This window comes from Mandrillus leucophaeus, unplaced genomic scaffold (genome assembly GCF_000951045.1).
Source record: "Mandrillus leucophaeus isolate KB7577 unplaced genomic scaffold, Mleu.le_1.0 Scaffold268, whole genome shotgun sequence".
Lineage (NCBI taxonomy): Eukaryota > Metazoa > Chordata > Mammalia > Primates > Cercopithecidae > Mandrillus > Mandrillus leucophaeus.
Genome location: NW_012102787.1, coordinates 1,986,294 through 2,000,922, shown reverse-complemented (window position 1 = coordinate 2,000,922; position 14,629 = coordinate 1,986,294). Strand labels below are relative to the sequence as shown.

The 14,629-nt window shown below is 44.6% G+C and overlaps 1 protein-coding gene across 6 annotated transcripts in view; it reads right to left on the bottom strand.

Annotated features, from left to right (window-relative positions):
* GABRR1 (gamma-aminobutyric acid (GABA) A receptor, rho 1) overlaps positions 1-14,629 on the bottom strand; it is a 52,031-nt gene that overhangs the window by 17,443 nt on the left and 19,959 nt on the right. For 2 of the 6 annotated variants that reach the window (XM_011984439.1, XM_011984438.1), the window contains exons 2-6: positions 8,925-9,023; positions 7,768-7,821; positions 5,811-5,917; positions 4,094-4,161; positions 2,783-3,006 (exon numbers count right to left, since the gene is read on the bottom strand). In XM_011984439.1, the coding sequence (XP_011839829.1) occupies positions 2,783-3,006; positions 4,094-4,161; positions 5,811-5,829 (311 nt within the window). In that variant the 5' untranslated portion in view covers positions 5,830-5,917; positions 7,768-7,821; positions 8,925-9,023. The remainder of the gene's footprint in view (positions 1-2,782; positions 3,007-4,093; positions 4,162-5,810; positions 5,918-7,767; positions 7,822-8,924; positions 9,024-14,629) is intronic. The other 4 variants (XM_011984436.1, XM_011984434.1, XM_011984435.1 and 1 more) reach the window with 3 other exon arrangements.

The following is a 14,629-nucleotide window of genomic DNA, read 5'->3' as shown; positions in this document are numbered from 1 at the left end:
AAAAAAAAAAAAAAAAAAAAAAAAAAAGCTCCAATTTGGGCCGGGCACAGTGGCTCATGCTTGTAATCCTAGCACTTTGGGAGGCTGAGGAGGGCAGGTTGCCTGAGCTCAGGAGTTTAAGACCAGCCTGGTCTTAAAACCTCGTCTCTACTAAAATACAAAAAAATTAGCTAGGGGTGGTGGTATGCACCTGTAGTCCCAGCTACTTGACAGGCTGAGGCAGGAGAATAACTTGAACCTGAGAGGTGGAGGTTGCAGTGAGACGAGATTGCACCACTGCACTCCAGCCCAGGGGACAGAGTGAGACTCCATCTCCAAAAAAAAAAAAAAAAAGAGCTCCCATTTGTCTGACAACAGACTTCCCAGTGGAAATTATGCCGACCAGAAGGAAGTAGAAGAACATTTTCAAAGTGCTCAAAGAAAAAACACTGTCATCCAAGAATATTATATCCAGCAAAATTATCCTTTGCATGTAAAGGAGAGATAGTCTTTTTCCAGACAAACAAAAGCTGAGAGAATTCACTATTACCAGACTTATCTTGTAAAAATAACAGTAAAAAATACTCATCACTTCCTAATTATTTAACTACATTTTATTATTATCTATATTCTTGAAGCCATTTACACTTACTGCATCTGTATGGTAGAAATACTGCATAATGGTGTGCTGCCATGAATTTCTTCCTAATTCTGCATTTAGTGACATCAGGTTGGGAGCCTGAAATCAGCCAGGATGGGAGTATTTACACTACAGAAATCAGCAAACACTATAAATCAGGGCTTGATTTATTGTTTTGCTGATTGTCTAGACTTAAGGCAGATTAGGCCTAAAAGGCTGTTATGCCTATTACCATTACATTGCGAGTAGTACAAAATATTGAGGACATATTTCAATATTTGAAAGCTATCATCCAATTCAGCAAAGAACTTGCTTTTTCTTTGATGAATGAGTAAAGTTCCTATATAGTTCTTCACTGTTTCACTTTTGTCTTATTAATGGAAAAGAAAATATCAACCAACATTCATCAGATCTATATTCATTTGTTGATGATAGAATTATAAAAAACTTACAGTGGTTTTTCCAAGAACTAGGAAATCATGCTTAAGTTATAAATACATAGAATTTATAATAAAGAGCATTATACATCCTTTATGTCAGTGATGTTTATAATAAACTTATATACACATAGATATGCATACTTTCCCCCCAGGTAACCAATTGTTAAACATTTACTGGCATACCAATGGTCACATATGTTATGGTCTAGTACTCTGTAGCCCTGGTGATGCCATTGAGTTGTGTTGTTGTGTTGGTAGTTTCTGAACCTTAAGATGCCTTGAAAACCTGTCTCAGTGTGCCAGGTGTGGTGGCTGTCACCTGTAATCCCAGCACTTTGGGAGGCCAATGTGGGAGGACAGCTTGAGCTCACGAGTTCAAGACTAGCCTGAGCCAATATAGGGACATTCTGTCTTTACAAAAATAACTTTTTAAAAAATTATCTGGGCATAGTGGCACATGCCTTTGGTCCCGGCCACTTGGGAGACTGAGGTCAGATTATTGCTTGGGCCTGAGAGGTTGAGGCTGCAGTAAGCCATGATCATGCCACCGCACTCCAGCCTGGGTAACAGAGCAAAACTCTGTAAATAAAAGAAGAAAAGAATGAAAAAGAAAGAAAACCTGCTTCAGAAATGAGGACTTCAGGGAGAACCAGCTCAACATGGCTTGGGGAAGGGGTTGCACATCCTGCATCCGCCTGAGTACTTCTTATGGGAGGAAGCATTTTAAACCTCAAAGATGAAAACCCCATAATCCCCACTCCGTGTCAGGTACCTAATTACTTAGGTTCCAGGCCAGAATGAGTACGGAGGGATCATCATAAATATTCCTTTGGGGAATGGGGACAGAAAGTCAGCTTCAACATTGCAATCTCTGACTCTATAGATCTATAGGTCTACTGTGCAACTATCCATGAACCTTCTACTTATACACTGATGTGTGGATTCATCTTTACCATTCATCAACATGGAGGCCAAAGCAAAGTCCGTGAAACTGGAATGTACCGTCCACACAGCAAAATAGGAGCAGACCACAGCAAGTGACCACATCCCTTCTCTGTGAAGGCCTGCTGCTCATCTCCACATGCCTAGAGTACCATGAGTTTCTAAAGCTCCTGTGTAGCCTGAAAACCACACTGTGGAGCTGGGTTTAAGGAAAGCTTCCTCAGGCCAGCGTTTAATGAGCAATTAAATGTTTTTAAAGTGTCTGAACTGGTAAGAAGATTTTATTTATTATATTTAAAACGTGATGTTCGGAATGGCACGTCAAGTCATAAAGTAGCCGGGGGTCCCCATAGTTTCTCAAGTAGGACACTGTGGAGAGAAAGGACAGAAAACATGCCTGTGGTGGCCAGATGAAGCAAAAGAACTTTTTTTAAACAAAAGTTCTAAAATGTTCCTGAAAAACGGGAATCAGAGAGATTGTAGGAGGTAAGTCCTTGAGAACACACTATCTATTTCTCTGACTCCTACTAGAGAAAAAAACTTGTTTATTATTGAAAGATAACATATAGAATAGTATCAGCTTGAGAAATTGCCCCAAATGTATTTTCAAGACTAATTCTTTAAAATTTCTAGTCACATATAAAGTTAGTTTTCCTTGATGTTGAGAAGCTGGCAGCTACTGAAAAGTTAGAAAGTAGACATTCAGAGCCAAAAACCCAAACTGCTGTTGTGAAACCAGTGCTTTTCTTGGTTAATATGAACAATCTGCTTTTCTTCCTACCTGAGACTGTAGAGCACTTTCCCGTCGGGCTGGACCCGCAACATGACGTTGTCTGTGGTGGTGTCATGGATGAAGGAGCGTTTGGAGTGCACGAAAAACATGTCAGGGACCCAGATCTTCTTGACCAGCCTGCCATCAAATGTCATGCTGAGGTTGTTGGTGCTTGGAAAAGACAGCCTCTCGTCCTTCCAGTAGTGCCTCAGGTAGAGTGTCATCGTAAAGTCCTGGGGCAGAGGGGCAGAGAGGGAACCCCAGACACACACAAACCCACTGAAGTGTGGATTCTGTAGCCCCTGTGGAGCCTCACTTAGCTGGGGAATGAAACCGAGCCAAGGGAGGTCTTGCTTCTAGTCCCCGGAGTTTGCTGCAGTAGGAGGAAAAGAATGCTGCAATGGCGGGGAACTCAGTGAGAAGCCTGGAGCAGACAGTGTGAGCGTGCCTGGCCCTGCCTCAAGCCACTGGCATTCGCTCTACACTTGAGGGGCTGCTACTGCCACCATGTGTGACTCAAGCCACAAGTGCCAGAAAGTTAATGCCTGCAAACAGCACTCAACCAGAGAGAAAGCAGTGGATAAATACCCCAGCTCCTGCACCCCTGAGTTGGGATAACCCTGAAGTGTGTTCTTCGCTGACTCCCAGAGTACTCCAGTGGCACTGAGTTCTGTGGTTCTATAACTGAGTTCTACACCAGTTCCAAAGTAACTGGTTTGATAGCACAGCCGTCTTGGCTTCCTTTTACTCCTCTCTTCCCCACTTTGTTCTGGTGTTTCCCAGGATCACCTCCCAAATAAACTGCTTATACTTATGCTTGTGACTGCTTGTCTCAGGTCTGCTTCTTGGGGGACCCAAACTAAGCTAGGTCCCTAAAACGTCCTGTAAGTCAAGGAGTTAGAGAATGTTGCACTTTTTATCTGAACCCACCAAAAAGTGGGGAGAAAAGGACACTCTTTTGCTTCTTTTGCATTTCCACAGCCAGGTACAGAATCCACAGGAATAAGATGTGTTTAACTACTTGGCAGCTGCAAACTTGGGCCCTGCTGCTCACATTTGAGAACATTTGTCCAGAAAATGCATCCCAGTGGCAAGAGCCTTACCACTGGAGTGGGAAAAGCCAAGTTTGTTATCTGGCTCTGTTTCATACCAATTGGGTGGCTTTGGGCAAATCTTCTTGAGCCATCTGTAAAAGGAGTGTGGGGATTCCCACCGCCCAGGTCAGTTGTGAGACTAAGTGAATTCAGGTGCGTGGAGCTCCTGGCCCTGGACAGGCTTTGTGAATCCCCCTGCCACGGCCCTGGTCAGAGAAACACTTACCATGTCAACCTCTGAGATGCTATCCAAACTCTCCACCTGCACATCCACACCAACAGGAATGGCAGGGCCTGGGGACAGAGCATGATAAGAGCATTCACTGTTTTTACTTGAAATTTTACTATGGAGGAAATAGGCAAAAGAAGCATTTCCCCTGGAACCTCAACGTCATGTCAGATTTGGAGGTTTGGTCATGCCAACCTGAAGTCAAACCAGAGACAAAAGCATGGAACCATAGGCTGGCTTTCTGAAATATTCCAACAAAAGTTTGAAAGCATCCTTTCTTGGTTATATATGCTCATGTGAAGGTATGATGAAGACCTAGGTCAAAGGCTGGGTCTGATCTAAGAGTAACTGACTTCTTAGCATGAGGTCACCCACATTATTCCCTATATTTGCCTTCTAGTTTTGCACCTCTTTCACTCTGGAAGCCAATGTCTCTTGTCTGGCCATGAGAAAGGCATTGTTTGGTAACAGGCACTCAGAACCAAAGTCATATTCAGGTCATTAGCCAAACCCACAGATCTGCATCTTTGCAACGTGATGAAGTGGCCTTAAAACATTGGATTTTTTGTTATTTCTGGGCCTTACGGACTCAATATTGATAAAGAGTAAGGAAGATAATGAAGGGAATCAATTCCTGCCCCCTTTCTTCCTTGCTCTCAGGATGAAGGGCAGGCATGGAGCACACTGAATCATTATAGAGTATTAAAAAGGTGGGTTTGGATTCAACAATGGTGGATTATGGACTGGATAGAGACTCTCTTCTACAGCCTATTTATTCTTTGGATAAAAGTGACCGGAAGAAATAAATGGCAAGATAATTATTTCTTTTTTTTGGAGACAGAGTCTCATTCTGTTGCCCAGGCTGGAGTGCAGTGGTGTGATCTCAGTTCACTGCAACCTCCGCCTCCTGGGGTCAAGCGATTCTCCTGCCTCAGCCTCTTGAATAGCTGGGACTACAGGTGCATGCCACCACAGCTCTGTATTTTCAGTAGAGACATGGTTTTACCATGTTGCCCAGGCTGGTCTCGAACTCCTGAGTTCAGGCAATCTGCCCGCCTCAGCCAGGGCAGATGAAATCCCAAAGTGTTAGGATTTCAGGTGTGTTCCACCATGCCCGGCTGAGAAAGATTTCTAAAATATTTTTTTTCCAGGAAAATAAACCCATAAGGATGAAAACTTCTTGACATTAAGAAGGCTGAAACCCAGCAGCTGCAGGCTAAGCTTCATAGGGCTTTGCTATTCTTCTGCACTAAATCATTATTCTCTCAAGCTATTTTCATTTAATTAAAATGAGCAGATCACATTCTGCCCTAAGATATGTACCCTGAACTCTATCTGCCAGCTCCCAGATGACAACAAATTTAGTCCAAGGTTGTTATTTCCAGGTATTTTTAGGAGGCTGTATTGGGCTGCAGCTGCCCTGTGTTCCCCTGCCCTTCCTACAGCCAGCTGCTGGCCTCCCTCGTTGTGAGCCATCCTAGAGGGGCAGCAGCCACCCAGCAGCAGATGCCTCCTCAGACTCTGTTCAGCAGAACCCAGGGCAGGGCAAGGCAGATGCTCAGAACGTACTGTGGGCTCGATGTCTTGTCCACCAAGCACAACCGAGGCAGACTGGGTCAGGGGAGAGCAAAGCTGTGCTGTACCTTGGCTGATTTCCTGCCCACAGACTGAGGACCAGAAGAAAGAGCGCACCCCGAGAGCACACATCCCATACCTCCGAAGCCAGGCCTCATGCTGAAATCATGGTCATCTATCCTCAGAAGCTGTTCCGACTTTGTCAGAGGCGATTTGGTGATGTCAGGGCTTCGTCTCAGAATTGGGCTGCCAAGGGGGAAGAAACCAGTGAGATCATATATTCCAACCAAGACAAATAAAAAGTAACTCGCATTCTGACTTGATCTTGATAGGTGTGATGGGGTATGCTATTTCTTCTTTTAAGCTATCCCCTCTTCCTTTCTCCATCTTTCTGGATAAATGAACTGACCCAGAAGGTCCAAGACATTGACTTTGACCGTGACTGTGGAGCTTTAGAAATACTGATGCCCAGGCCCCACCTCAGAGATGCTGATTTGGACTGTCTGGAAATAGGGCCTGAAAACTGGTCTTTTTAAACTTTCCCAGATGATTTTAATGTGTAACCAACACTGAAAATCGCTGGTTCTAGTCTTGTTATTAATAGCCCAAATTCCCTTAAAGTGTCTCAGCCTTTTGAGGGGTTTTGAGCTGGAGGGGGGAGCAAGTGAGTATGGTCCAAGCCTGGTCCCCTGATCTCTGTTGGCCCACTGTGGAGGGAGCAGGACCTTGCCCTGGAGGGAAATGCTGACCATCCCGTCTGCATGGAAGGCGGCTACTCCTGCTGCTGCTTCTGAACTGCACCTGGGGTCATTTGTATTTATTTTCTCTTTTTCTCTATTGGTAACATACTTTTTGCATTTGAAAATTTTTTAGAAGAAGAAATGTAGTGAAGACTCAGCCTCCCACTTCTGCCTCCACCCGCCCCAGCCCTCATCCACAGGTGTTTCACTTTTTTTTTTTTTTTTTTTTGAGACAGAGTCTCACTGTGTCACTCAGGCTGGAGTGCAGTGGTATGATCTCAGCTCACTGCAACCTCCACCTCCCAGGTTCAAGTGATTCTCATGCCTCAGTTTCCCAAGTGGCTGGGATTACAGGTGCTTGCCACCATGTGCAGCTAAGTTTTATATTTTTAGTAGAGACAGGGGATTTGCCATGTTGGACAGGTTAGTCTTGAATTCCTGGCCTTCAGTGATCCACCCACCTCAGCCTCCCAAAGTGCTGGAATTACAGGCATGAACCGCCGCACCTGGCCAGGTGTTTCTCTTACTGGTTTCTTGTCTATCTGAGCAGAGTTTCTTGTATACGAGTATATACAGATATATATTCCTAGTTATTCCCTCTTTATTTTATATTTTTATTTACTTATTTATTTTTAGAGACAGGGTCTTGCTCTGTCACCCAAGCTGGAGTGCAGTGACCTATCATGAGCTCACTTCAGCCTCAAACTCCAGGGCTCGAGTGATCCTGGACTCAAGTGATCCTCCCATCTCAATCTCCCAAGTAGCTGGGACTACAGGTACATGCAACTGAGTCCAGTTAATTTTAAAATTTTCTGTAGAGACAGGGGTCCCACTATGTTGCCCAGGCTGGCCTCAAAGCCCTGGCCTGCAGGCAATCCTCCCACCTAGACCTCCCAAAGTGCTGGGATTACAGGTGTGAGACACCACACCCAACCTGGAAGTACTTCTCAAACTAGAAAGTGGTACACAAATGGGAGGAGCCATTGCCATTTCTGAACCCACCAGGAAGTGTCCTTCTAAAGTGAGGAATTACCGTGCTGGCAGCAAAGGAGGTGGCCCAGGGAAAGAATTGGAACCAGCGAGCTGCTTACAGATATAAGAGAGGAAGCCGGGTTTGTCAAGGGAAGGAACACCAGCTCCCATTGCCACGGACATCCTCTCTCACCAGCTTGATCCAGGAGCCAGCCCCCCACCCCCTGCTGCCGTCTCCTTTCAGGCTCCCCTTCCTCTGGTCCCCCATCCTCCACTTTCTGATCCTTGGTGAGGGGTCGGGGAGGGGCTCTGCTGAAAATCACTGTGGTTGAGGTTCAGGGAAGAAACATCTGCAAAACAGTGTGCATGTGCTTATGGTCATACCTGATTTGCTTGTGGGCATCTTCATGTACTTCTCGTCTTTGTCTTTGAGGCCTACTATGAACAAAAAAGTAAAGGCATTGTAGAGACAGTCTAGTTACTCAAATCAACCAAGCACCCCTCTCCCTCCAGATTTGCTTCAAATCTAACCAGAATAAAATGTGAAAGAAGGAGAAAAACTACGAAGCTTCAATGCATTCATTTAGCCTCTTCTTGAGCATTTTCCAAGTACCTACAGAAGAAACTGGAGGATTCATTACTCAGAAAGTCTAATTTGAAGAGGTCCGACCTAAAATAATCTTCCCCACTGGTCTACCCAGGTCTGAAATGGACGCCATTCTCTTAGAAGGCTCTTAAGGATGTATACATTTTACTTTGATCCACCATAAAACCATCATTATGGAGAGTAACACATTTGCTAAGTGAACTGCATCACTTGAGCATCCTCGTTCTGTGGCTCGTGATTTCAGCCAAATGGGCACTGACAGAAGATGAGAGAGGAGGAGGAGGAAGAAAGAGGTCAGGGTATTTATTCCTCATTCTCTCCTGGCTTTGATGCCAGGGACTAGCAATGCCTGTGTTACTCTGTGATTGCAGATAATCACAGTATCTTCAATAAACTCCAATAATAATATTTCCCCTTCTAGTCAAGGGGTAGTCCTGGCTTCCTGCTATTCCTAGTCCTTGGGGGCATCAACACGCCTGACTGGATCCCTGAACTCTGCCCACATCTCTTTGAATTGTTCTTTTATTTAATTATCATGAGTTAAGCCCTTTTGAAGGCAATGCTGTTTTCTGCCAGGACTCAACTGATGCACAGGGACACATCAGGACAGATACACAGGGATTATGTCATCTGTAGAAAATGGAGCAGAGACAGGTGTGCGCTCTGCAGGCGTGGGCAGAGTTAAGACCGGGGAGTGGCATGCACTCCGGGCAATGGGCCATCACAGTTGATGGGCAGCATGAGGCCGAAGGACACCGGGGACAGAGTTCTCTTCGCATTCAGTCCCTTGTACGGTGCTGGACCCCGGTGGACCCTCAATACCTATTAGTTGAATGAAGGAAGGAATCAGCCCCTTAGATGGGCACTTAAGAAGGGAGACAGGAGGGAATGAAAGAGGAGGTTGGAATGGAAAAAAGCTTGGCCCAGCTCTTACTTTGGCTTTGGGCCGGCCTGAAATGGAACCAGACACTGACGAAAGGAGTTTTGTCAAATTCTGAGATGCCACTGCCTTTGCCTTCATGAAGCCTGGATTCTAGCCAAGAGAAGACGGATGAATAGGATATAGTTATGGTCTTTTTCATTATTGTTTAATATTATTAAATAACTTTTTTCCTGTTTACATGCCCGTGTAAAAAAATTTAGAAAATAGGTTAATCATAAAGGAGAAGATGAATATAAACTCACAAGTAACCTCTGCCATTCTGCATCTTTATTTCTTATAATTCTTGGAGAATTACAGTTTGAAACTTTCTTTTAAACTCAAATTATAATATATCATGGAATATTTTTTGCGTGATTGGCATCTTTTCGCCATCTGAGGGTACGATTATTAATATTGAAATGATGTATTACACAAAACAAGTAATAGGAAAATCTGACACTGCTTGAGCACTTCCTATGTGTGAGTTATATGCTAACTCCTGTTACATGTGTTAACTCAGGTTATTCCTCAAAACAACCCTAGGAGGTAGGCCTCGTCATTATGCCCATTTTATATGCAGGAAACTGAGACACAAAGACTTTTAATAACTCATAAAAGTGAAGGAGCCAGAAGTCAGAGCCAGGGGTTCTGGCTCCAGGGTTGGAAGCAGGACTGGTCATAGCATCACGTTGGAAGATTTGCCTCCCACTGCCAGGAAACCAGCTTAGATGTGGAAGGTCTGAGCTTATCGTCTCCTCATATACAAGTTAACATGGACCTTGCACAAAGTAGGTGCATGATAAATATTTATTGAATGAACCCCAGGAGGTTATGAAGAAAGGATAGGCATGTACCAAGTTAAGATGATACAGGATGACATTCGAGACAGCTTTTTGAACTGAACATACGGTGTACATTTGTTGAACACCCATTTTTATTTTGGATGAAATGACAAATTCCAACCTATGAGACTTCTTGATGTCTGCTTGTTCTAGTTCTTAGTCTGTGCGTGGATGTTTTCCCAAGAGGTGTCAGAACTTTCTCAGGGGTGAGCTGGAGCAGGGATGGGGGTTTGTGATGAGGGAGCTCTGCTGGAAGGCTCATTCAGCTAATGGCCGGGCATCTGATAAGTTACACTTCACCTTGCTGACTATTTCATCTGACAAGATAGAGAACTTAATTTTTATAAAGAAGCAGAAAACGGCTAATGAAAATGATCTTCCTGTCTCAGCATTTGTAACAGCCAAGAAAAGAAGTCCTTGTATGTAGTGCAAAACACCCAGATGTTGTCCTTGGCACACCCCCACCCCGCACATCCCCCCAATCCCCGCCCATCTCTCAATCCTCCTCCAGGGCCACTGAGAACACCAGGGTACATCCAGTTCTAGCTCCACTTCTTAGATATGTATCTGCTCATAGGGGTCCATTTTTCTGATGTGCATAAAGGCCATGAAAGGCCAACTGGGGCCTTGCCCACAGCAGTCAGGCGGCCAGTCCCGGCTGACCTCCTTCTCAACGTCCCCCACCCTGCCCCTGCTGTCTTGCCCCCTCCATCCCCACCCTGCTGCCTTAGGTGTCATTACTTAGCATATGGGAGGCAGCAGGCTTTCCTGCCTCTGGTCTTATCCTTCTCTGATCCAACCATCCCACGAATACCATGGAATGAAAATCACAATTATGTCACTTCCCCTCTTAAAACCCTTCATCCTCAAAGTAAAATCCGTGGAAGTTGGGCATACAAGGCCCACAATAAGGCTCCTACTCACTTTCCCACTCTCAGCTCCCACTCTGCCCCCAACTTCTTGCTGTTGTCAATTACATCTCTATGCTTTGCTCCCGATGTCCCAACTCTCTGGAATGCCCTTCCCATTAGTCTTCACACCCTTTGTTATCCAGACAGCTCCATGCATTCCCAGATAAAATACCACCTCCTCCTGAAAGCATTCTTGAGTTTTTCTCCTTCCCACTGAATTCAGTGCTTCTCTCCTTTACATGCTTTCATCAGAATGTGCACACTGTGCTGTTGTGGTGATAGGCCTTCTGACCATCCCACTCATTTCACCGTGGGATCAATAGATGAGAGACTCTATTTTTTTTCTTTTCTTTTGAAACAAGATCTCTCTCTGTTGTCCAAGGCTGGAGTACAGTGGTGCAATTATAGCTCACTGCAGCCTCAACCTCCTAGGTTAAAGCAATTCTCCTGCCTTAGCCTCCCAAGTAGCTGGGACCACAGGTGTGTGACATCATGCCCAGCTAATTAAAAAAAAAAAAAAAAAATTGTAGTGAAGGGGTCTCACTATGTTGCCCAAGCTGGTCTCCACATCCTAGGTTCAAGGGATCCTCCTGCCTCAAACTCACACAGTGCTGGGATTATAGTTGTGAGCCACCATGCCTGGCCTCTATGTTACACATCTCTGTAAACCCTTAGCAGTGTGCAGAATTGACTTTACAAAGACAGGTACAAAATATGGAAAGAGAAGCACAAACTCAAGGGTGTATTCCACAGAATTGAAGGGACCCATAAAAATGAGTCAAGGGAGGCCAGAGTCTAAATGAGACTCAAGAGACATGGTAAAGACAAGCAGAATTCTTTCCAGTTGCATCATGAGCTAGGAGAGTCAGTACAAGGAAGTATACCACTTGGAGAAGATGAAGCAAGATTTCATTTTGGTTTTTTTTTTTTTTTTGAAGACAGGGTCTCACTCTGTTGCCCAGGCTACCATGCAGTGGCACAAGCTCAGCTCACTGCAGCCTTGACCTCCTGAGCTCAAGCTATCCTCTCACCTCAGCCTCCTGAGTAACTGGGATTACAGGCATTTGCCACCACGCCAAGCTAAGTTTTGTATTTTTTGCGGAGTCGGGGTTTTGCCATGTTGCCCAGGCTGGTCTTGAACCCCCGAGCTCAAGTGATCTGCCCGCCTCATTCTCCCAAATGCTGGGATTACAAGTGTGAGCCACCGCGCCTGGCAGAGATGAGGCAATGTTAATAAACAATTACAATAAGGCTGAGATTCTGCTAACAGAATCCAATTTTACTTTGCTATTCTCCATCAAAGAGAGTGGTCTTCAAATCGGGAAGAGAGAAAAGAATTATTTGCTACCAGAATAGTGGACATGTAGCACCCAACCATCTAAGGCTCAGCCCTGATTACACATTGGAATCACCTGAGGAGCTTAAAAATCCCAGGCCACAGAGCAGACCAATTAAATCAGAACCTCTAAGAGTGGGACCCAGTCATCGATAGTTTTCAAATCTCATGTGATTCCAATGTTCAACCAAAGTTGTGATTTCTAATTTTAAAAATGGAGCTCTTTTGCACAGCTCTCTGAGGCCGTGACCTGGTACAATAGGAGGACAGCAGGCAGTCAGGAAGCCAGCACACTGCCTTGAACCCGTTTTGCTTACTGGTGGGAGATGGCAAGTTGCTTCTCTCCGGGTCTGTTTCCTCAGCTGTGAAGTAAGGGTTTAGGCAATGAGATGGCTTCGAAACCTTTCAAGTTCATTCCAGAAGGCAGCAGGCTCCCTGAGATGTGAGAGGCGCTTCACTGCTCTAGTCCTGTTGGCTGAAGGCGATGCTAGAAAGGTAGGTCCCCTGCCAGAGCTGCACCAATAGGGGTCTGGGTTCCACACAGACCCACTAGCACTGGGGGGGGTGTGTGTGTTTAACTTTCATTAATTTAATGAGCATGCACTCATCATGTTATTTATATTACATTTCTTGAATTGTTATAGGGGCTGTGCATTCTTCCACATAATGAGTTGAGCATTTTGTATTTTTCCTTGGCTGTAAATATTAAATAGTTCATTTCCTTTGATTCCTTCCTAAGTGGGTTTTTGGTAACCACTACTCTGCTTTTCAAATCATGTTCTCTAAAATGTGTGAGGGTTAATTTTATGGGTCAACTTGCTTAGACCATGGTACTGGTTCTGGTCAAACATCAGTCTAAATGTTACTGTGACGATATTTTTAAAAGAGGTGATTAACAGTTAGATCAGCGGACTTTAAGTAAAGCAGATTACCCTCCATCATGTGGGGAGCCCCCATCCAGTCAGCTGCGGGCCTTCAGAGAAAAGACTAAGGTTTCTCGAAGAAGAAGGAATTTGCTTCCAGACTGCCTTCCTACTCAAGACAGCAACACGCCAGCTTCTGCCAGAACTTCCAGCCTGCTTGTCTGCCCTGCAGATCTCACACTTGGCAGTCCCCACAAATGTGTGATCCAGACAGAGAAAGGCATAAGGATGTGGATGTGGACAGCCTATTGGTTCTCTTCCTCTGGAGATCCCTGACCGATAGAGTGTGAACACTCCTTGACCTCTCAGGCCTGCACATCTGAGGGAGATCTGAGCTGTTGCCTGCAGCCAAAGGGCCGCGAGGGCTGTCTGGGGTGGGGGTGCCAACCCAGCTTTAACCTGTCAGCTTCTGTCCAGTCTCAGGGTATTTGATCAAGCTGTCTTGCCACCATTACTGACTTCTGTTCCCACCAACTTGGGCCCCTAACACACAGACAGCCCTGGCCTGCTACTGCCTTGCCACAGAGTAAAAAGAACACATCAAGAATATGTTTGTCTAACTGCTTCTTAGATAAGATCTCAGCCTATAGTCCAAGTTGTGGAGTTCAATAAAAAATCTCAGCCTAGATCATCCCTTTTCTCCCCTTGTACATATGTCTGAATTCCTATGCCTGGGAATACCATATGCCTTCTTACTTGAAGATGCCAGGTTACTTTATTTATTTATTTATTTATTTATTTATTTTTAATTTAAAGCTCTGAATTTTGTCCACCTATTTTCTTTATTAGAATTCTCAGATTGTATTATTCCCATTTCTTATAGAACGTAGATAATCTACGTTTCTAACTTGTTAGAAACGTAGATTTCTAACTTGTAGATATCTATTTGACCCTAATGCCAACATTTTAGACTCTTGTTAATGCCTTTAGAGTGAAATCCCCATAGCCAATTAAATGTCTCAGTGCTTAAAAACAGAAACAAAACAAACAAAAACGAGTGTTTGTCAAGGGGACAGCCTGCAATGCATTTCAGAATGTGAAACTGTGGATGGAACATCTCTACCTCGCTTCACCTCCCGCCCTCTCGCCTGGGGAGTGGAGCAGAGACCAGGCCTTCAACAGAGGTTAGTCAAGACTCACGAGGTCTTCTCAATGCTATCACCGCAATCCCAAGAGCCACCACTGCTTGTTTGAGGTTAGATTTATTTGATGAGGCAGCTTACGGTATTGGAAGGAGTGCAGACTTGGCATCAGTCAGACTTCAGTGTGAATCCCAGGGGAGCCACAAACTAGCCGTTAACCTTGGGCAGTGACAACTTTGATCTTTCTGTGTCTCAGTTTCCTATAAAATGGGGGGAATAATACTAACTTTACTGGCATGCTGTAAGAATTAAGCAAGAAAATGTTAATTTGAACCACAGGAAATGGCTGACATTCAACTGTTTGTGACGTACAAAAACATTTTTACTTGGTTCAACCTGAGTTTTATGTCCATCAATATAACTTTCTTTCGTTTTCTGATGGCGAGAGGAGAGCACCAGAGTAGAAACGTGGGGTCTGTGGGGTTTTGCGTGTATGTTATGTGACTATGGCACAAGTTTGTGTACCTTTTTGAGCCTTGCTTTTTTCTTCTTTAAAGTTGGGGGGTTTCTAAGGTCCTTGAAGGTCTGACATTCTGCAGATTTTTTTTTTTTTTTTTTTTTTT